The sequence below is a fragment of the Hyperoodon ampullatus genome (assembly GCF_949752795.1).
Source record: "Hyperoodon ampullatus genome assembly, chromosome: 4".
NCBI lineage: Eukaryota > Metazoa > Chordata > Mammalia > Artiodactyla > Ziphiidae > Hyperoodon > Hyperoodon ampullatus.
In genome coordinates, this window is record NC_136917.1 from 134,434,288 (window position 1) to 134,458,713 (window position 24,426).

Below are 24,426 nucleotides of genomic sequence, written 5' to 3' on the forward strand. Positions count from 1 at the left end.
ACTTTGGTACAGTATAGTCTAGAGGCCAAAATGAGTAATTTTAAGTAAATTGACTATGAGATCCAAAGCTTCATTAAGTTTTAAAACGAAAACCAAGTGAAAACTCTATACAGTTTTTAGGAACTGACTCCAAAAACATGAACATTCTTCCCCCATTTGAAGTAGCAAAGTTTTAAGAGTCTTATTTTGTGGCTTGAATCTGACACTACCCCTGTTAACTATAGGATTTATTTCTTTCAAATAAATACTCCAAGAGTCTGTGACTTATTTCAAAGATGCTGCCTTAGAATAATTGTCAGTCTAACCTTCATGCTTTTTATGTTCCAAAATGTCTCATTCTTATAGACTGTGGTTTGCAGGGGGTGGGGGTGGGGGCTTTTGTTTTATTCGGATTTGGTTTAGTTTGGGCTTTTTCAGAACAGTTGAAATATGGAGCCTGAAATTCCAGAAGGAGACTGGGGGAGAGGGGAGATGTCATGTTACGTGCCTTTACCATCTGCAAGATGGGAACTCTGGGGTAGAGATGGCGTCACTGGGGAGAACAGAGAGAGAGGAGCTAAAGACGAGAGTGGAGTAGAACGTCACTGCTAAATTGCCTTTTATGTCAGACATGTCGTAGGTGACCTAGAATAAATGAGCAGGTGATTTAGATATTATTGGGCTTGGCTGCAAAGTTTTTACACTCTGGAGTTTTAAAAAAACATGAAAATGAAATTCTGGAACTTTTGGCCAAAATATGTTGAGTAATATTGCCATATGAATGATTGAAACTGGGCAATATATAGCAATCAGTCACCTGCAATTTCATCTTGTATTTAAGATTGATGATAGTTTGGGCCAGGGTAGTTAAACGGGTCTCTTGCCAGGAGCCAGCCCAAGGGAGTTCTGGCAGAGGAGCTGAGCGTGAGTGGCGGTGTCCAGAGCAGGAATAGGGTCTCTCCCCTCTTCCCCCAACAAAGATCCCAGCAGCCCAGTAAGAGAAACCACTGTGTGACTGGTGCTGTTGTCTGTCATAGTTGAACCTGGCAGAGCTCTTCTTAGTGAATAGCTGCTAGCCAGTCTTTGAGGGAATACATACATCTGTCTCTCAGGAACACTCTAATCATGAGTCCAGGAGACTTTTTTTTTTTATGGGTAAGAAAAAGTTTGCAAAGAGTCAGACATTATCAGCCAGCCTTCATATGAATCTGGGATGAGATGTATTGGCATCTAGAATGCTTTTTATTGTCATAGTCATTAATCTTGTAGGAGAGGCAAAATGGAGCTCAAGTAAGGCCAGAGAAGAGTCACGAATATGATGGAGGAGTGGCAGGGGTTGCTATATGAAGGCAGACTGAAATAATTAGGACTCCTCAGGCTCTAAACAGCGGAGAAGAAATATGATTAGAGTTTAATAAATCCATGAAGAATATGGATTAGATAATCATAGAATTTACCAGAAGTAGGCAGAGCCCCTTAAAAGCCGTGGAAAAGTGAATTTAGGACAAAAAGAAGTTCTTTCATACCAAGAAAGTAGGTCGTGCACATCAAAACCACTCTTTTGGGAACCGGGCTAAAACTTCTGGCATTGAAGAGAAGTGAAAAAGTCAAGCGTTCCTCTTATTTTAACACTATTTTCCTGAAGCATAGGGGACCCAGAGAGAGCATAGATCAAGCTTCCTACTAGCCTTTACATTTTCTTTTCTCTTTTCTTAGGCGAAATTTAAATGTCATTCATTCGTCATTCAACAGTTATTCACTGAGGGTGGCTTCTATGCCGTGGTCTCTGCTAAGCACTGTGGATACTAGGATGAAGATGGACAGATATGGTTCCCACAGTCTGGTGATGAATGAGAAACTGTAATAGTCTGTGTGCTGAATTCACAAAAGTGCTGTGAGAGCTTGACATGAATTGCTAATGTACTCTTAGCATCAGAGCAGGCGGCCCTGAGGAAGGGGTGCTCTAACTGGGACCCAAAAGCCAATGAAGCATTCGCTATGCCAAGAGTTGGGGGGAAGAGGGAGCAGCATATGTTGAATGCCTTGAGGTGCCAGAGAGTCAGCGTGACTGGAGGTGGGAGGGTGAGAGGGAGAGTAAGAGGAGAATCATGGAGGTGAGGCTGGAGGGGTGGGTGGAAGAGATCATGGAAGGCCTTGTAGACCACGATGATCATTATGGAGGCCGTGTGGAGAATAGAGGGGGCAACGGTGAATGTACTGGGACCCATTGGAGGATGTTGATGTTGTCCAGGCAGCGGTGGCCTGGGCTGGAGAGAGGCAGACAGATTCTAGACCTGTTTCAGAGGTCGTATGGACTGGACTTGTCAATTGACTAACGTGGATATGAGAAGTGAGGGTGAGAAATAATCAAGCTTGATTTATGGGAGTATGACAGCCAGTTGGGCCTCACATTTCATCTGAGTAAGAAGAATTAGCACAGACATTTTACACGTCTCTTCTCTCATGATCCCCAAAGGACCCAGAAGTCAATAGGTCTGCCTCCCTCTTACCTCTCTGTCTCCCTCTTCCTCCGTTGAATCTTTCATGTCCTAAATGCTTCAGACTCTACAAGCTGGCACATAGATGGCCCCTAATAAGTGGATGTCAAATAAGTAGAAAGACCAAAAACTGCATGAATGGCTTCCAGCCTCCCAAATCCCCTTGTCTTTAACCCTTGCAGAGCAAACAGCAGTTCATAGTACCCTGAGGTCAGTTGACCTGAAGCAAGATTTAGCAAGGGTCAAGATGGCAGTGATATACACAGGAGTTCTATTTAATGATTTTAAAAAGCATTTTAGTTTGAAATAATATCAAAGCACTGTAAGACTAGTACATGGAACTTTCCTGTAGACTCTACTCAGTTTCCCCAGTCATTAACATTTTACCATGATTGCTTTATCACATTCCTCACCATCTAGGTGTGGAGATGGTGATGGAGATAGAGATTTAGAAATGTTCTTAGCCAGTTAATTGCAGATGTCAAGACTCTTCATCTCTAAATACTTTAGTATGTGTTTTCTCAGGACAGTGATATTCCTTATGTAACCACAGTCTGCTGATTAAATTCAGAAAATTTAACCTTAAGTGATACTGTCATTGCAGGCTCTAATATTCAGTCTCTATTCAGCTGTCACCTGTTGTCCCACCACTGTCGTGTATGGTGTTTTTTCCCCCGCCCAATCCAGGATCCAGTCCAGGAGGCATGGCATTCGTTATGTCTCTTTAGTCTTCTTTAACCTGGAACAGTTCCTCAGTCTTTCTTTGACATTTTAGAGAAGAGCAAGCTGTTTTTCCTGCAGAATGCTCCTCACGGCGGTGTCGTCTGATTTCCTCGTGCTTGGATGCAGGTGGTGCATTTTTGGCAGAAAAGCTGCACAATGACGTGGCACCCCTCGCGGTGCCCCCGTCTCAGCAGGAGAGCCGGCAAGTCCGAGTGGGTCTCATTCCTAGGAAGTTAACTTTGATTGCTTAGTCAAGGCGGTGTCCTCTTGGTCTCTCACTCTAAAGGTCCCTTTCCTCCTTAGGGTCAATAGGTTATTTAATTACCTCTCAGTACATAGTCATTTGAAATGTGACTAAGCTTTGTGCCTACAGCCATGCTTAAAAAAGCTGTGTTTCCCCTCTCTCTCGGCAGTGTTTTAGAGCACTCTGCTGCAAGGGACCACCACCTGCACGCCCAGAGTATGACCTGGTCTGCATAGGCCTCACGGGCTCTGGCAAGACCAGCCTGCTGTCCAAGCTCTGCAGCGAAAGCCCCAACAGCGTGGTGTCGACCACAGGTGGGTACAGCGCCGGTTTCTCACCCTTTTCTTCCTCACCCCTTGGATGCTCTCGTTTCCTGTGCTGTTGGTGGGATCCCATCATTTCACTGAAACGCTTCAGTCAGTTTATGATTTATTTTTAGATACTCTGTTTTTCAAACTGTATTTAAGGGGGGCTTTAATAGCATCAAATTGCTGCACCCTTCATCCCTCTAGTTGGTCATTTCAGTGCCACTGAATAAATCAAGCCAGGAGAATGTTGATAGAAACTCACCTTGCAACCTGGAATTCTAGTACTGTGACAGGTGGGTGCATCTCAGGCCCATTGAGCGTCCTCCTCCCTTGAAGGGTCACTCTAGCCTACTCGTGTTGGTCACACGCTCCCTACACAGTCCAAGTGATAGTCTGACTCTTCTTCCCTGGAAGATGATGGGCACAGGGACCGTTGAGCGGGTTTACCATGTTGTCCCCTGAGGGGGCCAAGAAAAGTCAGGCTAGGCAGTGGTGCTCAGTCAGGGCAGATTTTGCTCTCCAGGGGACACTTGGCAATGTCTGGAGACATTTTGGTTCTTACAGCTTGGGGAGGGTGGTACTGACTTCTTTTGAGTAGAGGCCAGGGATGCTGCTAAACATCCTACAGTGCACAGGACGGGCGCCCTCCATAAGTAATTATCTGGCCCAAAGTATCAAAGTGCTACCAAGAACTTTTCTCACTCGCCAGAAGTGTCCTCTTTTTCCTCTGAAAATGAAGCAGGAAAGACAAGTGTTAACTAGAGAAAATTATGGGAGGTGAAAACCAGAGCTGCTGTGGGAGAATGGACAGGGAAGGAGTGGGCTGAGACATTGTCGGGGAAACTTAAAAAGATGGTTCATTCAGACAGCTTTGTTTTTTGAACACCTACCATGTGCTAGGTCCAGTGTTAGAAACTGGGGATAAGCAGTGATCCCAGCACTCCAGGAGACTCAGGCTATGGGCCACACAGACATTAAGCTTGTGTCCAGAAATACACAAAGGAGGAGGAGCAATCAGTTTTGCTCGGACTAGGGGAAGGGGAGGACGATACATGATGGAGTTTTCTACATTGGATCTTGAGGACAAGCAAGCCTGGCAGACAAGCAGGAATAAGAGAGTGAGGTGGGAGAAGAAAGAAGATTTGGGGACAGAGGGGAAGCTTGTGTGAAGGCAGAGGGGCCTGAAACAGGTTGCTACCTCCCGGGAACCACATTTCCAAGTGGCTGTGACACATGGTTAGTAGAATGCCACGAGTTGAGTCACAGGAGATAGGCAGTGGCCAAATCTTGGCAAACCTTTTATACCACACTCAGGAATTTGAGCTTTGTAGATAGCACAGAGACATCTGCACATATTTTAAGCAAAGAGAAACTGTGTGATAAAATATCCATTTGAGAAAGATCACGCTAGCCATGATGCTGAGGCTAAACTGTGGAAAGCTCCATTAGCCATTAACTAAGATAGTGATGGAAGGGAGGGGGGTAGGGGGAGGAAGGGAGAATAGAGGGAGAGGGAGGAGGGAGGGAGGGGGAGGAGGGAGGAAATAGATAGGATACTTATTGCAGGCCTAGTATTGACAGAGCTTGCTGGCCAGTTGGGTTTGGAGGATGAGGGAGAGAGAGAAGCCAAGGGTGAGTCAGGTCCTGGCTTAGGTGAAGGGTATAGGATGGGACCATTGATTAGGATTTCCTGTAAGTAGGAAAAATATTGATGACCAAGAGCCTTACCTCATTTCACGCCAGGTATTGCCACCAAATAAGTTAGGGGAAGAGTACAGGCTTTGAAAGCTTTTCAGAGTTTAGAATTGTAGATAAGAAACTGTGGACCTGTGAAGAAACAGAGACATAGCTTGATTAAAGGATGAGGAAAAGTGTGAGGGGTTCCTGATGACTGGTGAGGCCAAAGGGAGGATGAACAGAGCTCAAGTGTGGCCTGTTGCAGGAAGCCATTTCTAACTACCTTCCTTTCCCCCACATGGAACTGAGAACTCCCTGCTCTCCCACTGTGAAGTGTCTATCTCTCTACCATTTAGTGTCTGCAGCACTGCTGTTGACACATTTGCCTCCCCAGGCTAAGGGGCAGATAGAGCATCTTATTTAGCTTGTGCATCCAGATCCTGGCACACGGTTTGGGCATAGCTAAGATGCTTGTTGAGTGAATAAGCCTGCAACAGTAAATTGAATCCATATGTTTTTACATAAAATATCCTACCTCTCTGAACCTCATAACTGCTTTTTATGACAGGTAAGATTCTTTTTCCATATTCTGTCTTTAAATCATCTGAGGCTCAAAGGTATGGTGATATGGCTGTTTTCACACAGCTAATGACAGAGGTAGGATGCCAGTGCAGGTCTTCAAATGAAGGTTAGTGGTACCCAAGCCTTAGAATTTCTGATGAGAGTATTATTTGCTGGTTGTCTGTAAAACTGTGGACGTCTTCTGAGGAATGTGTTATGTAATATGCAAAGTTTATTAACTTAACAATTCTTTTAAAGCAAAATAACTTCCTTCAAAATATGTATGAGTAATACAAGTATACCGTTCTTCACTTATCAGAGGTATAAATGAGAAGCACTATTGCTAGAAGCACAGTTTTGAATTACAATGTACAAAATTATCTGGAAATAATTTTATAATTTATGATTTGTAAATTGCAATACAATATGTTCTATATTTGCTTTTATTCAATTTTTTAATAATATGTTTTCCTCTTACTGGAACCAGTTGTAACATTGTGTGCTAATTGATTTTCTGATGAATTAGTAAGTTGGCTGACATTTTGGATATCAAGCTTCTATGAGTTGTCATTGTCCTGAACCAGGCGCAGTGCCTTTTTGGAGACCTGTATGGAGGTCTCAGCTATCAAGAAGTTTACACCTGGGGTAGGATTACAATGATAAACAGTTTAAATTTATTGAATGTTTAATATATGCCAGGAGCTAAGACAGAATAAGTGCTATACTTGATGGTATAAATATGAAAGTTAAAAGAGTGATCATTTCTAATCTGTGGGATCAAAGAAGGCCTCATTCAAATAGGGCCTCATATGATGGGGAGAATCTAAGGAATGGGGTGAGGAGAGTAAGGATAGAAAGCATAGGGTGTATTTGGAGAACAGTTCGTGATCTTACTGGGTTGAGGCCCAAGATGTGGAGGTATAGCATGAGTTGTGACCCAAAGCTAGAGACTAGAGAAGCTACTGAGAGAGACCTGTAACATGGAGAGGTGATCCATCAGGGGCTATGGGGAGTGGAGGGTTAGAGGCAGATGTCATTAATCCTATAAAAGTGTCAAAAATATTGGGAAATAGAGAGGAAAGGAAAAGAATCAAATATGACTTCTAGCTGGTGACTGAGTGAAATATAAAAAGTGGGAAGAAGGTGACAGACAGTTTTAAGACACAAGATAATGAGCTTAGTTTTGGACATGCTAATTTTGAGGTGTTGGCAGGACTTTCAACAGTGATCCAAATGCCAAAAGACAGGCTGACTAAAGAGAGCTTATAGCAAGAGATCTAGATTTGAGATACAACTGAATTGTTGATTTGCATGAGATTGTTGAGGGATGATGAGCAGAGAGGGAGGAGAAGAGTGCTAAGCACCAACTATATTTCATTCATTCTTTCTGCATTTATTGAATGCCTGTTACGGGATTGCCACTGATTTAGGCACTAAGGGTGCGTCAGTGAACAAAATAGACAAATATCCTTGCCCTTTGGAGCTTACATTCTAGCATCTGCATTAAACAGGGAATCTAAACCAGGCAGTTCTATATAGTATCATATAAGTCAAATGTGAACAATGGATCAAAGGAACCAGAATTAAATAATATAAACAGAAGTCTAAAATCTGAGAGGAGGCCATGGATGTGGTGACCATTAATGATCAATGGTAGACCAGTTTCAGTAGAGTGTTGGGGTAGAAACTAACATGAACCATGAGAGGGTGGTGAGCATGCAGAGGGAATGGGGCACAGACTGTCCATTTTACTCCTTGGGCCCCTGGCTAAGATTGCACATAGATTACTCTTTTAAGAAGGTAGACAGAAACACAGAAAGCAGCAGTAAAGGAGTTTATTTTTGCAAGGAAAGGTGCCATGTGAGCATGCTAGTGGACAGAGGTGTAAGGGTGGTGATCAGGAAGAAGGAAACATTGAAGATGTTCAATAGAGGGCAGGGAGTGCAAGAATGAGTGAAGGCTTCTGATTCTGGTCAAGACAGAGTAACTAGAACTGGCTTACCCTCCCACCTGAAATAACCAAAAGGGGGTAACAAAAAACAGACAAGATATATAAAACAGTTTTAAGAAAGTAAATATCAAGCAACAAGGGTTAGTCATCCCTGAGAGATGAGAAACAAATGAGATGAGCCCCACAGTTGCCCCAGCCTACTGCCTCAAGACTGTTCCCAGGCCATGGCACAGCTCCAGTGGGAAATGAGGTGGAGCTCAGTGGACTCCCTGCATTGAGGAGATTGAGCTGAGAGCTGGAGAGACTAGGGCAGCTAGAGTTCCTAGGACACAGTATTGGAGAGGAGAGACTTGTACAGAGAGAGAACCCTAGAGATCTGTAGAGGGTCTCCTTTGAGTATGTGTCATACTATTCATTGCATGCGCATGAGGAAACTACTCAAGGCTAGCAAAAGAACCATCTGAAAGGGCTAGAGGTAACAGTACCTGGTGTTCATACAGGACTGAGAGTTATGCCTGTTACCACAAGCCAGATTGGAAAAGTCACAATTCACGAGGTAATGGGTCAAGTACTAAGGAAGGTTTTGCCTTAGGAATCAGCTCTAAGCTGAGCACTGCCCTAGACGCATGTAGCAAATCATATTAATAAGACAAAACGCTCAGTTTCCTAGAAACTTTAATACACCCCAGAACAAAGCTGTGTAAGATTTACAGAAAACAAAATTATCCAGCACTTAACAAGGTAAAATTCACAATGTCTGACATTTAATCAAAAATTACCAGGCATGCAGAGAGGCAGGAAGACATGATTCATAATGAGAAGAATAATCTGTGAATTGAAACTGACTCATAACTGTCACAAAGATTAGAATTAACAAAGAAGGACATTAAAACTGTTATTATAAAAGTACAGACATGCAAAATATCTTAAAAAACCATATAAAAATTTTAGTGGTGAACACTACAATATATGAAATGAAATATATACCAGATAGGATTAATGACAGATTAAACATTGCAGAAAAAAGATTAATGACCTTGAAGGGCATTAGCATTCGGGACTACTCACAGTAGAGAGAGAGGAGAAAATGGAAAATGCAAAGAGCAATAGTGACCTGTGGGACAACTCCAAGTCACCTAATATATGGCAACACCTAACACTTGAATCTATCAAGGTGAAGGGGTGGAGAAAGGGACAGAAAAAAATATTTGAAGAAATGATGGCTGAAATGTTTTCAAACTTGAAGATAAACAACAAATCCAAGAAGCTCATTGAACCCCAAGCACAAGAGATATGAACAAAACTACACCAAGTCACATCCAAATAAAATTACTAAAGCCAGTGATAAGAGTGTGATGGTTAATTTTATGTGTCAACTTGGCTGGGCCACAGTGCTCAGATATGTAGTCAAACATTGTTCTGGATATTTCTGTGACTGCATCTTTATATGAGATTAAGATATAAATCAGCAGCCTTTGAGTAAATTTTGAGTAAATTTCTTTATATAATGTGGTTGGGCCTCATCTAACCAGTTGAAGGCTTGAATAGAACAGAAGACTGACTTCCCCAGAGCAAGAAGGAAATCTGCACTGGGTGGCCTTGGGACTTGAACTGCAGCATCGGCTCTTTCCTGGGTCTCCAGTCTACTGACCTACCCTGCAGATTTTGGACTTGCCAGCCTCCATAGTATGATGAATCAATTCCTTGAAACATTTTTCTATGTATACACACACATCCTATTGGTTCTGTTTCTCTGGAGAATGCCGAGTAATACAAAAAGGAAATCTTAAAAACAGAGAAGTTACACAGAAACAAAGATAAGAGTGACATCAGATTTCTCACTGAAAACAATTCAAGGGAGAAGGCAGTGGAGCGCACCTTTAAAGTACTGAAGGGAAAAATAACTATCAGCCTATATCCAACAGAAGTATCTTTCAAAAAGAAACTCAAAATAAAGCCTTTTTCAGACATTAAAAAAGTGAAAGAATTTATTCCTAGCAGACCAAAGTTATAAGAAAATGCTAAAGGAAGTTTTTCAGGCAGGAGAAAAATGATTACAGGTGGAAGTCTGGATCTATACAAAGCAAAGTAACAGAATGGTGACTACATGGACAATTATATAAGATTTAGTTCTTATTTAAATCTCTTTATAATTGTTTAAATAAAAACAGTATATTGTGGAGTTTATAACATGTAAAAGTAAAATGCATGAGAACAATAGAATAAAAGTCATAGGGGAAAAAGGGAAGTACACTATTGTTAGGTTCTTATATGTGAAGTAGTTTAATAACACTTGAAGGTAGACTATGTAAGTTAAAGCTACACTATAAACCCTAAAGCAACCACTAAAATAACAAAACAAAGTGTGAGAGCCAATAAGGCAACAAATGAAATAAGATGGAACTATAAAAAATAATTAATCAAAAAGACGGCAGGAAAAAAGGGAACAAGAATATATGGGACAAATAGAAAACAAGTAGCAAGGTGTTAACACTCAAACCTGACCATCAGTCATCAAATTAAATGCAAATGGTCTAGACTCCTCAATTAAGAGACTGAGAATATGATTAGATTAAAAAAACAAGACCCAACTATATGCTGACTTTAAATATAAAGACACAAATAGGTTAAAAGTAAGAAGATGGAAAAAGATATGTTATGCCAATAGGCATAAGAAAGAGTCAAAGAAAGTTGGAGCAGCTATATTAATATCAGACAAGGTAGACTTTGGAGCAAAGAATAATACTGGGGATAAAGAAGTTAATTTCATAATGATGAAAGAGTCTTTGAATCAGAGGAGATAACAATGCTAAACATTTATGTATGTAATAACTTCAAAAATACACATAGCAAAAACTGACAAAACCCACATTTGTAGTCAGAGATTTCAGTACTCTCAATTATTGATAGAACACGTAGGAAGAAAATAGAGGTAGTAGACTTGAACAACACTATCAGCCACCTGGACCTGATTAACATTTATAGAACCCTCTACACAACAGCAGCAGAGAACTTTCTCAAGTGCATTTGGAACATTTACCAAATAAGACCATATTTGAGGACATAAAACAAATTTCAATAATTTTAAAAGTATTCAAACCACAGACCACATGGAATTGAATTAGAAATCAAGACCATCTCTGGAAAAGTCCCCAAATATTTGGAAACTAAAGTACTTCTAAATAACCCATGGACCAAATAAGAAATCAAAAGAGAAATTGTAAAGTATTTTATACTGAATGAAAATACAACACATCAGAATTTGTGGGATGTCTCTAAAGCAGGACTGTGGGGGAAATTCATAGCTCTGAACCCCTGGATTAGGAAAGAAGGCCCTCAAATCAGTGACCTCAGCCTCCACCTTAAGGAACTAAAAGAAATGGACTGATCAAACCCAAAATAAGCAAAAGAAAGGAAATAATAAGGATCAAAGTGGAAATCAGTGGAATAGAAAAACAGTAGAGAAAACTCATTAGATCAAAAGCTGGTTCTTTGAGAAGATCAGTAAAGCTTAAGAAACTCTAGCCAAACTGATCAGGGAAAAAAAAATCAAAGATGACACTAATTTATAGTATCAGGAATGAAAGAGATTACATCAATATAGAGTCTATAGATATTAAAAGGATAATAGAATATTATGAACAACTTCATACCAGTAAATTTGACAACTTAAATGGATGAATTACTTGAAAGACGTGTTATCAAAGCTCATTCAAGAAGAAATAGAAAGCCCAGATCTATAGTTATTAAAGAAATTGAAATTATAGTTTTAAAAAAACAAACTTGAAGTTTAGTTGGCTTCACTGGTGAATTCTATCAAACATCTGAAAAAAGTAATAATGCCACTGCTACACAATATCTTTCAGAAAATTGAAGGAAGAGGGAAGACTTTCCAACTCCTTCTATAAGACCAGCAAGTTTAATGTCAAAACCAGATAAAGACATTGCAAAAAAACTACATACCATATCCCTCATGAACATAGATACCAAAAATATAAACAAAAATCTAGCAAATCAAATCTTAAAGTAGTATATTTTTAATAGGATAATGTGTCATGACCAAGTAACATTTATCCCAGGAATACAGGGTTGGTTTCACGTTCAAAAATCAGTAAATTTAATTTACAATATTAATAAGCTAAGAAAAGAAAACCATGTGATCATCTCAAGAGATGCAAACAAACAAAAAAACATTGATTTCTGTTAAAAAAACTCTCACCAAAATAGGAACAGAGGGAATTTCCTCAACTGTTAAAGGTCATCTATGAAAACCCTATAGCTGTTGTCATACTTAATGATGAAATACAGAATTTATTCCTGGTCTGATCAGGAATAAGACATGGCTGTCTGTTCTCACCACTTCTGTTCAACATTGTAGTAAAGATTCTGGCCAGTGCATCAGGCAAGAAAAAGAAATAGAAGGTTTCCAGATTAGAAAGGAATAAGTAAAACTTTCTTGGTTTGCTGATGACAGGATCATCTATGTAGAAAATTTGATGATCTACAACTTTATACCAACAAATTAGTGATGGCTAATGTGAATTTAGAGCTGATAGTTTCGGAGATCTGAAAATATGGAGGATAGCTTTGATCATTAGTTTGGAGAATGTTGTCTATAAGAGTAGAAGCAGTAGAGGACAAATGTGTTGGATTCATTCAGATAGATAAGCAAATGCCCTGAAAGTTGGTAGATGGAAATGCAAAGGTCGACACAGAAACAGATGTCACAACTTTAGCTGGGAAGTTATTAAGAGGTGAGTATGGTAAAGTGGTAAAAGCATTATAAGGAAGCAAAGCTTGTGCTGGCTGGCCCTGCTGAGGGAAGGAAAAGCTCTGTTTGCTAGTATAAGAAGGAAGGAAAAGCGTGTAAGAAAATGTTGGAGGGGCTTCCCTGGTGGCGCAGTGGTTGAGAGTCTACCTGCCAATGCAGGGGACATGGGTTCGTGCCCCGGTCCGGGAAGATCCCACATGCCGCAGAGCGGCTGGGCCCGTGAGCCATGGCCACTGAGCCTGAGCGTCTGCAGCCTGTGCTCCGCAACGGGAGAGGCCACAACAGTGAGAGGCCTGTGTACCACACACACAAAAAAGAAAATGTTGGAGGCTAGAGAAGACTTTTCTTAACAAAGGTGAGGTTCCCTGTGATTCACTGAGAGGGCTCTGCAAGGATAAAGGCAGGGCAGAGTTGGGCATGAGGTGCAAAGAGAAGAGAAGGGGTAGATGCTTATTGGTTGAGTCTGTATGTTTATTGTAGCCAGTGAAGGTGGGCAAGAGGTTGGAGAAACTAATTAGTGGTGACAGAGCAGGGGTGGAGGCAGAGGAGAACCAAGCAGGCTGATTTTAGTTATCAGTGGGCCCACAAAACCGAGTCCTCACCAGAGTTCCAGATAGACATTGCCAGCCTGTTCAAACTCATCTGCCGGCTCCTCTTTGTTGTGTATGTATGCAGCTGAAGAACAAAGGAGGTAGAAGGAAGGTCCTAAAATAAATGACAAAACCCAATGGCAAGAAAAGGTAACTAGAAGAAATGAGGAGGTCAGAAAGCCACATGTGCATGTGAACATTCAATGTGAGGACGGGAGAATAGCTGAAGGAGGTCCTACGGAGAATAATGTACAAAGTGAACGAGCAAGGGAGCTAACTATATAAAAGTTTAGAAAGACTGGAAAGCTAAGATTAAGATGACAAATATAAGTAAAAGCAGCGCTGTTGAGAAGTATTTCTATCAGATATTACAGATAAGAGTTTATGACAGTCCCATTTAGAGAATTCAGTCACATTCACAAGTAGTATCTAGAATCTAATTGATTGATTAAGCTAAGTCCACAAAGGTATTCAAGAAAAGAATTAATGGCAAACAAATAAATGGAAAGGTTTGGCTTTACCAAAAGTTCAACTTTACTAGAAAATAAATAAGAAAATGTTAATTTTATACCTAAATTTACCAAAACGTGTGTTGTCCGGTTTTTTTTTGAAAGAAGTTATTCATATAAATTAAGGTTACCAAAATATTTACATCCCTTGGCCTAATAAGCGTGTCACTAAGAATTTCCATTAAGTGTGTAATTTCAAAGAAACTGTATGAACAAACTGATTCCTTGCAACATTTTGTATAACTAAAACTTTAAAGCAATTTAAATGTCCTATATCAAGGGAGTTTGTTAATTAACTCGTGGTACATCAGTTGAAATGATCATATATTGGAAAACACAATCTTCTGTAAAGGAAAATTAAATTTACATTCATTTTGGAAATTAAACCTTGCAAAACTATGCTTTTGAATCAAAAATGGGGGAAAAAAACGTAAAAAATCACTATGGGCTTTGTTGGTATGGTCGAATTATGTGTGAAATTTTATTCTCTTATTTCTCTCTTTTATAATGTTTTGATTATATAAAGCCAATTAAAAATGAAATATTTGTTGGAAGAGTTTGGAACAGTTGAAAAGATACACTGAGAATTCGTTTCTTAAAATGAAAACATGACACAAGAAGGGGATGTCTATCCATTTCAGCAAGGCAAGAATGTCAGCCTTTTCTTCAGAAGTAAAGGGAATCCAAACTTTATTGGATTGTTAACTTCAACAGTCTTTTACTTTGACATAATTTTTAAAAGATACTTAAATTGTCAAAACTTGGAGGGCCAAGAAGTCCTGAAAAGAGCAGGTCTTGCTGATAGAGGAAAAAAATTGAGTAGCTTACACCTTGGTCTAGAAACAAAAGTGAACTTTGTCCAGAGTGAATTCCTTGACTGTATATGCCCAAAGAATTTGTTGATAAAAGGGATTGTTAACCTGTAGATTACACAATATTCACTGTTTTTTTCTTTTTAAACCAGAGGAATGGAGTCTAAAGGTTTAGAATAATATATTGTTGTAACATAGAGAACAATCTAGAGAAAATTGAACACTTGGAATTGAAAAACGTTGAAAAATCTCTTCTAGGAATATGTATTACTATGTTTGAAAATTTGTCAAGTGATATGTCGGTCAGTTAAAATAGAAAACAATTATGGTAATTTGAAAGACATACAGAACAGTTTATGAAAATTTGAATCAGGCATTTTAATAACTTTAGTATTAGCTGCATACATGTTAAGAAGAAATAAGTTAGAAAGTCAGATTCTGACTGCTAAAGAATTGTGTTTTATAAATGCTGGTAGATTAAATTTCCTTTTATGATGTTGAAATGATATTTAGAAGAATTTCGCTAGACCATTGTCCAAACATCACAAAACTAATGCATAAATCATGTCCTTGGTCCAAGTCAAGGCCACCAGATCTGTGGAATGTCTTTCCCTTTAGCAGTTCTTAGAGTGACCCAGGGATGTCAGAAGCACACACGGAGTACCTGTGTACATGTGTGCAGGCTTGTGTATGTGTTGCAGGGGAAGGGGGGAGGTTGGTCTTTAGGTCCAAGCGAAATAGTCATGTGATCCACACAATGAATAAAAATAGACTAACCTCCCTCTGAAACCTAATTTTGTTACGATTCCAGTAATGCTTTCCCTGCATAAAAAATTTCAAATCCATCTCCCTTGTATCACAGGCTTTTTTGGATTTAAGGACTAAAAGACAAAAACTGAAGGTCTATGCAAACAATTATTTCCCCAAAGAGTTACTAAGTCATATATTTATTAAAATTTGTGGGGTTAAATCTTAGGGGAGGTTTCAGTCTTACTAATGTAGCTTAAATAGGCCAGGAAAAAATGACTACGTAACTTAGGCTTCAGCCATCAAATTGTTTGAATGGAGTCGGGAGACCTACCCCTGAGGCCTTCAGCCAAATACTGGAGGCCATTGATGGTTGACTCAGTTGTTACTGTTATTTCCTTCTCCTTGTTTAATATAAATAATGGAATCCTAACATTAGAGGAAACTTTTAAAAGCTAATCTAGTCCACTCATTTTGCAGATGAGGGATTCAAAGTCAAGAAAAACGTGGCTGGTAAGTCTAAGAGCTGTGACAGGGTTTCTAGGACAGTGCTCTTGTTCCATCAGCTCACTGACTTCCTGCGAAGAGCATGGGAGGATGCTTATTTTTTCGAAGAAGCAACAGAGCGAGCACACTGTCATGGCTGAGTCAGTTGGACATTTTCCCTCCCCTCCTGAGTTCCTGGTTTTATTAATAATGTCTTTAAAAATGTACTCTCTAGGGGCTTCCCTGGTGGCGCAGTGGTTGAGAGTCCGCCTGCCGATGCAGGGGACACAGGTTCGTGCCCCGGTCCAGGAGGATCCCACGTGCCGCTGAGCGGCTGGGCCCATGGGCCGTGGCCGCTGAGCCTGCACGTCCGGAGCCTGTGCTCCGCAGCGGGAGAGGCCACAGCGGTGAGAGGCCTGCGTACTGCAAAAAAAAAAAAAAAAAAAAGTACTCTCTAAACTCATACTAGTATTTTTACTCCATTAATAAGGCAACGTAGTATAGACCTGAGAACACAAGAACCAAAATAGATTCCTTGTGTTGGATTATTTATAAATAGGAGGGAAAATAATTAGTGGGATTATTAGGTATGTGTGTATTTTTTCCAGTCAGCTCCACTGTTATTTAGGTTCAAAATTGGAAATATTGAATCCATCATCTTGTTGGTATGTGGAAGAGGTGCTATAGTGTGGAGCTCTGGTGGACTCAGGTGATGAGACCTAAGTTCAGGTTTTAAATACAGCATTTAGTACTTTTGGCCAGGTACTTAACCCTTCTAGACTTCACTTGCTTCCTGGAACAGTAGTTATTCATTAAGTTAAGGATTGTCGTAACAGCTAAAATACAGTCGTCACTTGGTATATGAGGGGGACTGGTGACCACCTTCCCCTGCAACGGATACCAAAATTTGAGGATGCTCAAGTCCTTTATATAAAAATACAGTATTTGCATGTAACCTACACACATCCTCCCATATGCTTCAAATCATCTCTAGATTACCAATAATACCTAATACAATGTAAATGGCCTGGGCACAGCAAATTCAAGTTTTGCTTCTTGGAATTTTCTGGAAATTTTTTTCCCAAATATTTTCGATCTGTTTGGTTGAATATGTGGATGCAGAACCCTCGGATATGGAGGGCTGACTAAATATAAACCTTTAGCACAGATCTTTAAACAAATATTGAGATCCTATTATGACCAAGCACTGGCATACAAGATACACTGTACACTGTATCTCTATTATGAATCCTTGCAGTCTAGCTGGGGAACAAACATAAAACAAGTAAATAAACTGATATGTAATTAGAACTGTGAAAGTCATGTAGGAGAAATGCTGAGTGCCCCAAGCACACAGATCTAAAAAAAATCAACCTATTTCAGGAACACCAGAGAAGGCCTGCCTGACAAAGTGAAGTTCTAATACCACTTGAAGGATAAGGAGTTTGCCAGAAGGGCAAAGAACACACACTTTTGGAGCAGTAGGTGCAAAGGCCCTGAGATGGAAGGAACATGGCTTGTTTTAGGAACTGAAGAATATAAATGAGGAGGAAATGGTACAAAATAAGCCTAGGGAAGGAAAGAGGAACCAGATCAGGTAGGGCCTTGTTAGGTGTTTCAAACCATACCTTGAGTAGTGAGAAGGTATCAGACCCTTTTAAGTAGGGGAATGATGTGAACAGAGTGCATTTCAGGAAATCACTTCTGCTAATGTGTGGGGATGATTGAGGAGGCCAATAATAGATGCAGAGTTTGGTTAGGAGGCTCACCACGTGGTGATGGTGGTGGCTTGACGAGAGTTGTGCTGTGAGGATGAAGAGAAGTAGGCATTTTTGAGAACTATTTAGCAGGTGAAATTGAAAGGCTTTGGGGATTGGTTGGTTGACTGATTAAGAGGGAAAGAAGTGTTAAGGACCACAAATATTTAGTCTATAGAAGTCCTCAATAAATGTTGTTTTGATTGCTTCTTCAGCAACTCATATTTATTTTTTTATTTTTTATTTTTTTGTGTTACGTGGGCCTCTCACTGTTGTGGCCTCTCCCGTTGCAGAGCACAGGCTCCGGATGCGCAGGCCCAGCGGCCATGGCTCATGGGCCTAACCGCTCCGAGGCATGTGGGATCTTCCCGGACTGGGGCATGAACCCGTGTCCCCTGCATCGGCAGGCGGACTCTCAACAACTGCACCACCAGGGAAGCCCAGCAGCTCTTATTTTTACCACTGCTTTCATAATATATCTGAACTTGAGGCCACACATGATTTTGATTGGGAGAAAGCATTCAGTGATTATTTGATGACCATTAGTATTCTGAATTTTTAGTTTTATTTATTTAAAAACAAAACACTTTATAGCACTGATTACCGTCTGTTTTCATTTACAGCTGAGAAAACTGAGGCACAGAGGAATTAAGTAACTTGCTCAGAGTCAGACAGTTAATAATGGTAGAGCCAGAATTTGAATCCAGACATTCTAACTGTAGAGCCCATGCAATCCAGTGATTTTCATTCCTCAAAGCAACCCTTTGAGAAAGGTATTTTGATGGATTGACCTTTGTAACCCTACTAAATATTAATTTCCCTTCTTGACCTCATCCAACTCAGTGTAAAGGAATAAAATACAATTGATCTGATGGTTGCCCTCCTTGATTGCCCTTCTGGTGAACTGAAAATGTGTCTTTACATTTTAAGTCATTTTAATCCTTGCAAACAGTTAGAATGACTAAAATAGAAAAATATTGTTTCTCTTCCATGAATAGTACATTCTCTTATTTTCTGGACTGATTATCTAGGCTTCATCCTCTGAACATTAATTACCACAGCTATATTGTAAAAATAATACAGAGACAGCAAAGTGGAAGACTGCATATACCTTTGCAGTATAAATCTAGCCACATATGTTCTGTGTGAAGAGAAAACATTTATGAGTATTCTGCAGGAACATTTATATGCCTATAAATAACATTGCTAGGTTACTTTGCTTAGAGTGAACATTGGAGGACATTTTTGTAGTCAATTTATTATGAAGTCTGTGTAAGGATTCAAAATGGGAACCGTCATATAATCTGCCTGTTGGATCAATAAATTTCAAAAGTTGTATTTTGCATATGGGTGTGGTAATTTCCAGAAGGATATTTCTTCCCTCTGGGTGCCTGCATATTGTCAGCTTTTAAGAATCAAGGCAGATGAAATATTGCTGATGTGCTGCGTAACTGTTTCTTTTTCAAAGTTGGGGTTTGTCCCATTTCTCTGGAAAATCCATACTTGGGTTGTCCTGAACCTAACCACTAATAGACTGTTTAGCACTTACATAGTGTTTTCGTTTTCAGGATTTCGCAATCATTGCCTTTTAATCCATGTAACACCCCTGTGAGGTAGGTAGATACAGTCAAGCATCCAAGTCTCCTGTGGGCAAATTTCAGTGCCAGCAGGAGTATTGTGATTGGCACTGAGTTTCCATAATTTCCCAGAGGCCAGACACCTGGAGAGGCTTTCCTGCAGACCCAGGTATATGCCGGTATGTCAGCCACATGAAGCTGCCCCCTACTCCTCCTGCCATTTTCCTAAGACTCAGTGACTGCACACACCGTTAATCATAGCGCTACGCCCACTGTGTCAGTCTGTATTAAACCCACGTAGGAAGGGTATGTTTTGGAAGGTTCTCAGACAGCCCAATGAACATTTACGTTCTGTACAACAAATTTCAACAGTTTACACTTCCATCACTCCAACAAAGGTACTTTTCATTCAGTGATAACTTTTATGGCTCCAACTAAATACTTAGATTAATAAATGAGCACCAGCATTTGTCTTGAGTCTGTAATATATTCAGGCAGGCAGAAGATATGTGTACCTAATGATTAAATCATCAACAACATGGCATCCACTGAAATATAATGTCGGCAGTCTTATATTTTGCGCTTATTTGTACCAGGCACTGTGATAAAGATAACACATGCATTATCGCATCCTCATAACAACTCTGTGACATAGATACTATCATTCCCAGTTTACAGACGATGAAAGCCAAGGCTGGTAAGTTGCCCACAGTCATAGAGCTTATTAAAACCTAGTTCTGTCTGACTCCAAAGTCACTTTTTAACCATTACATGATATTCACTGCCTTAAGTAGAAGGTAATATATAAAATCTTAAAGCTCTGGGACAGTATGCAACAGAGGAGTGGTAATAATAGGCTGGAGTATAATAAGGCACATTTTAACGTGTTTTTTCATAAAGTAAAGCAAAACCATGTAAAAGAATTGTTCTTATACACATCGTACTTTATATCTTTTTACCTTTCTAGGCACCCATCATAACTTGCTTCAGTGAAAGTATTTGTATGTTTTCCCTTTCACCCTGTTGATAATTTCTTGAAAAGGGGACCGTGTCTTATTTATCTTGTAATTGTACAAATCAAATAATGCTTAAAACCTTAAATTGATTGGGTGCTCGGAAATTACTGAATAAATTAACTATTAAAAATGAGTAGAGCTTTTAATGGAAAAAGAAGTACATGTATATGCAAAGTATTCAAATGAAACAAAAGAATCTCCCTTCTATTTAAGACCTCCAGATACCCAGTTCTCCCAAGAGTCATTACATGTTCCAGTTTCTTGTGGATCATTTCAGAAATATTTAGTGTATATATTTGTGTGTGTGTCTGTGTATAGGTAAATGCACACTCACATATGTCACACCTGAATTGATTGACTTAGATGATGATAATTAAGTCCTAAATACAGAATTAATCATAGTACTATACTCTGAATATACTTTTATAATAGAAGTCATTTATTACATGCATTATAAAATGCATAAATGGGTAATTATGATTGTACTCTTAAGAAAAATCTATGTATGACTTTAACCATGTCCTTGAAAGAAAACGCTAACATAAATACTATGTAATTCAATATAAGATGGTTATAATTTTGATACCTTAGTCTCTAGGGTTGCTAAGTTATATGTGAGGGAAGATTTACCTTAGGAATTAGATGCAAAGGTCCTGATAGATTTAATATTTTCTTTGAAGTTTCTCTATACTTCCAGGTGTCTTTCTCGCAACTGATAAAATTTAAAAAGTGGAATTATGTATTAAAGAATGAGGCAATATTTTGAAGAAAAGGGTTATATTTTGCTGTAACATACAACTATTTTGAAAGATGGTAGAAGATAATACTGGGTTAACCGTTTGTCTTGGAAATTATGTTTCTGATGTAAATATGAGCTATGAAAAATAACTCTTAATCTGCCTAAAAAAGAGCATTTGAGCATTTTATACATTTTTAAAACTTAAGTTGCTAATTCTTTCTTTTCTGTTTTCTAATTGTAGGTTTTAGTATAAAAGCAGTGCCATTCCAGAATGCCATCTTGAATGTAAAAGAACTTGGAGGTATATCATTTAAGATCACTTCTATGTCTGGCTCTAGCTTTTACTAAGTTCATATTAATGTGTTACATATAATTAAAACATAATGATGATGTGTTATTCTCGGAGGTGATTCATTTTTACCTTTTCTCTTGATAATACATTTCCTAGAATGTATTTTCTTTATATATATTTTAAAGGTAGTTGAAGAGTTCTGAGTAACATAAACTTTGTTTTCTTTTGTGTGGATTAAAGAACTACACTACTAATGCCATTTCATACACTGTACTCTTTGGTTTTACTTAGCTAATGAAATTTATTCTTCAATGAACAAAATGCAGAGAGTTAATATAATCATAAAAAATAAGTTATATGTTATACAGGGCAAAGAACTGTATTTTAGAGTAGTTTGTATTCATACTGCAGGTTTTATTGTATTAGATCTTTTTAGAATGTATTTGTTCCAATAATAAATCTTTGCCAATAGGTTCTTTGCTGGTCAAGCACATTTATTGGCTAGGCTGCACCCCAAACTATACATCACTCAGTCTTTCATTACACTCTCTGTCTGGGGTTTTTTTTTGGTTGTGTTTTATGTCAGTCAGGGTCTTAACCCATGTAAATAGGTTAACAAAGAAATCAGTCAATTCAGTGAACCTACTAAATTCTCTAATGCCACAGGAAAATGGTAAGTGCTCTGGAGTTCAGTATAATATTGGTGAGTTTAATGACTTAGAAGAAAGTTCTCTTCCATCTCTTTAATCACTTTGTGATATTGACCTTACCCTGTTGTTGTTTTTTTTAAGCTCATTCTGTGACCTATTTTTAGATTGATGAAATTGACACAAACCTTATGCCATCATAATAGTGTCTGATGCCTTCTTATTTTTATTTAATGATATATTGGCTGATCTTCTCAGGTGTGTGTTTTAAAGAGCTATATCCAGAACAAGTATACTTCTGTCAGTCTGTTTTATAACTACCTTTGACTTTTACAGCATTAATATTTAAAATGAACCATGGTTGATAAATTCTGTTTTTCTTTGATGTTGGTTTTGTCATTTTGACTGCAAAAATTATAAAACATGAATGTTCTTGTAATAGAATAATTTTTCTATGCAAAAATTTTAAGACTCTTCTTTTAGATTGAATATTTTAATATTACTTTGTGGCTTCAGAGGACATAGTGTAAACATCCATGGAATCGAATGGTTTGAGAATTCAATTATTTTTGAATATGGTTGATACTTAGTAAATGTATTATTACTAGGCTAGATGCAAAGTTTTTATTGAATACCCTCCAGGTATACAGAACTGTTGATTAATTGATAAGGTGTTTATTATTGATGTTTAGTTGGATGATATAAATAATGGATGTATCTGGACAATTTTTAAAAAGTGAACACATCAAGGAATTTATTATAATCTTGACTCTGTGCCATTGAAAATCAGTACAATTCAAAAGATCACATTAGAGGACGGGGTGTATAAGGTGGGAATCTGTCTGTTCCCAAGGTTTAATTTTGCTGAAAGAACTGTGTGTACCCTGGCAATTGTTGAAATGGAAATTACAATGGAGCGGATACCATAGAGTTTGGTGGAAACGCTTTAGTTTGTGCCTCTTCTGTGATGTAATAGTTGAGAGATGTAGGTATAAGATAGAGCTTCAGGGATTGGGACCTATACATTAGTTTCAGGCTAGTGATGTGTGGTGTTTGGCGTGTGGTCATGAAGAGCAAATTCCTAGCTTAAGCACAGATTCTTCTTCCCCTGAACTTTACTAGCTGTTTTCAGTTGAGAGACTGTCTCAAGGAGAAGGTGATTTTCTGAGTAGAATCTAATTGTGTATCCTGTATTGTGTGCTCAGAGGCAAGCAGTGGAGGGAGTTTAATACTTGACTTTTTACTCACTAATTCCTTTATTCAACAAATATTTTTTGAGGACCTACTCTGCATGGGGTAGGACTGGGCCCTACGTCATGTCTCACCCAAGAATGCATGAAAAGTAGACTAACACCCAGAGAGTATAGCTTTCCTAGGATTTAGAGTAAATCTTACATACTAAGCGGCTCGTCCCAATATAAGATACGTGGCATTTAGGGAGAATTATGGCCTCCTAAAATCAAATTGTTTGAGAGGAGGTTGCTTGACCCAAGAATTTCTAAGTTCAAGAGGAAAGAGTTGAGAATTTTAAGATCAGTGTGTGAAGATGTGAAACAGCTATTTACCAGTAGAGAGTTAACTCAGAAGACAGGTTAATCAGTTCAATCAGGTTGTCAATCCAGGGGAAAACTATGAAATCAAGGGAGAAACTCAAGAAGATAGGTATAAAGGTAGGCAGATACTAAGAGCCCGAACTGCGCTGAAGTGCAGAATGCTCAGAAAGTTCTGTTTATCCTAGGGTTAATTCCCAAGCTCGGCTCGGCCCCTGTTCCTCCCTTCAAATTCCTTCTTCTACCCTTTTCAGATGGTTCCAAGACTTTCCATCACCCCCTTATCAACCTTAAGTTACATTTCTCACTTTTTAAAAATAGGAAGAGGCATGAACTTCTGTTCCTTACCTAGTAAGAAGAAATGGTTTAGAATGAAATAACAATGACTAATGGAGTTAAATTAAAAGAAAGTCACTTTGGGTAGATCTTAATAACAAACTGTGTTTGCACACACACTGATAGATGTTTGTGTGTTTATATATATGTACTACATAATTTGTGTTATGTATATATAGAAATAATTCTATATTCTTATCAGATGTCTCTTCTATGAGGGTATTTCTTATATCTTCCTCTTAAAAATTGCTATAAATCTTGGGCTTCCCTGGTGACGCAGTGGTTGAGAGTCCGCCTGCCGATGCAGGGGACACGGGTTCGTGCCCCGGTCTGGGAGGATCCCACATGCCGCGAAGTGGCTGGGCCCGTGAGCCATGGCCGCTGAGCCTGCGTGTCCGGAGCCTGTGCTCCACAACGGGAGAGGCCACAACAGTGAGAGGCCCGCGTACTGCAAAAAAAAAAAAAATTGCTATAAATCTCATTCATATCAATTTTCTCATATTGTCTTTTCCTGTTGTTCATGCAGTCATTCTAGCACAAGTATTTGTGTGTCAAGCATGATTCTAGAGGCTGGGAATAAATGATATTTAAAACATATCCCCTGTCTTCAAGGCACTCATGGTTCAGGCATGGAGACATGCATGAAAAGAAATATT

At 39.0% G+C, this 24,426-nt stretch overlaps 1 protein-coding gene across 1 annotated transcript in view; it reads left to right on the plus strand.

Annotated features, from left to right (window-relative positions):
- The window catches only part of ARL15 (ARF like GTPase 15), a gene marked incomplete at its 5' end in the record, with an annotated part of 422,400 nt that overhangs the window by 135,044 nt on the left and 262,930 nt on the right, over nt 1-24,426 (plus strand). Inside the window, 2 exons of the mRNA XM_079703157.1 lie at nt 3,614-3,758; nt 21,187-21,246. Coding sequence (XP_079559283.1) covers nt 3,614-3,758; nt 21,187-21,246 — 205 coding nt within the window. The remainder of the gene's footprint in view (nt 1-3,613; nt 3,759-21,186; nt 21,247-24,426) is intronic.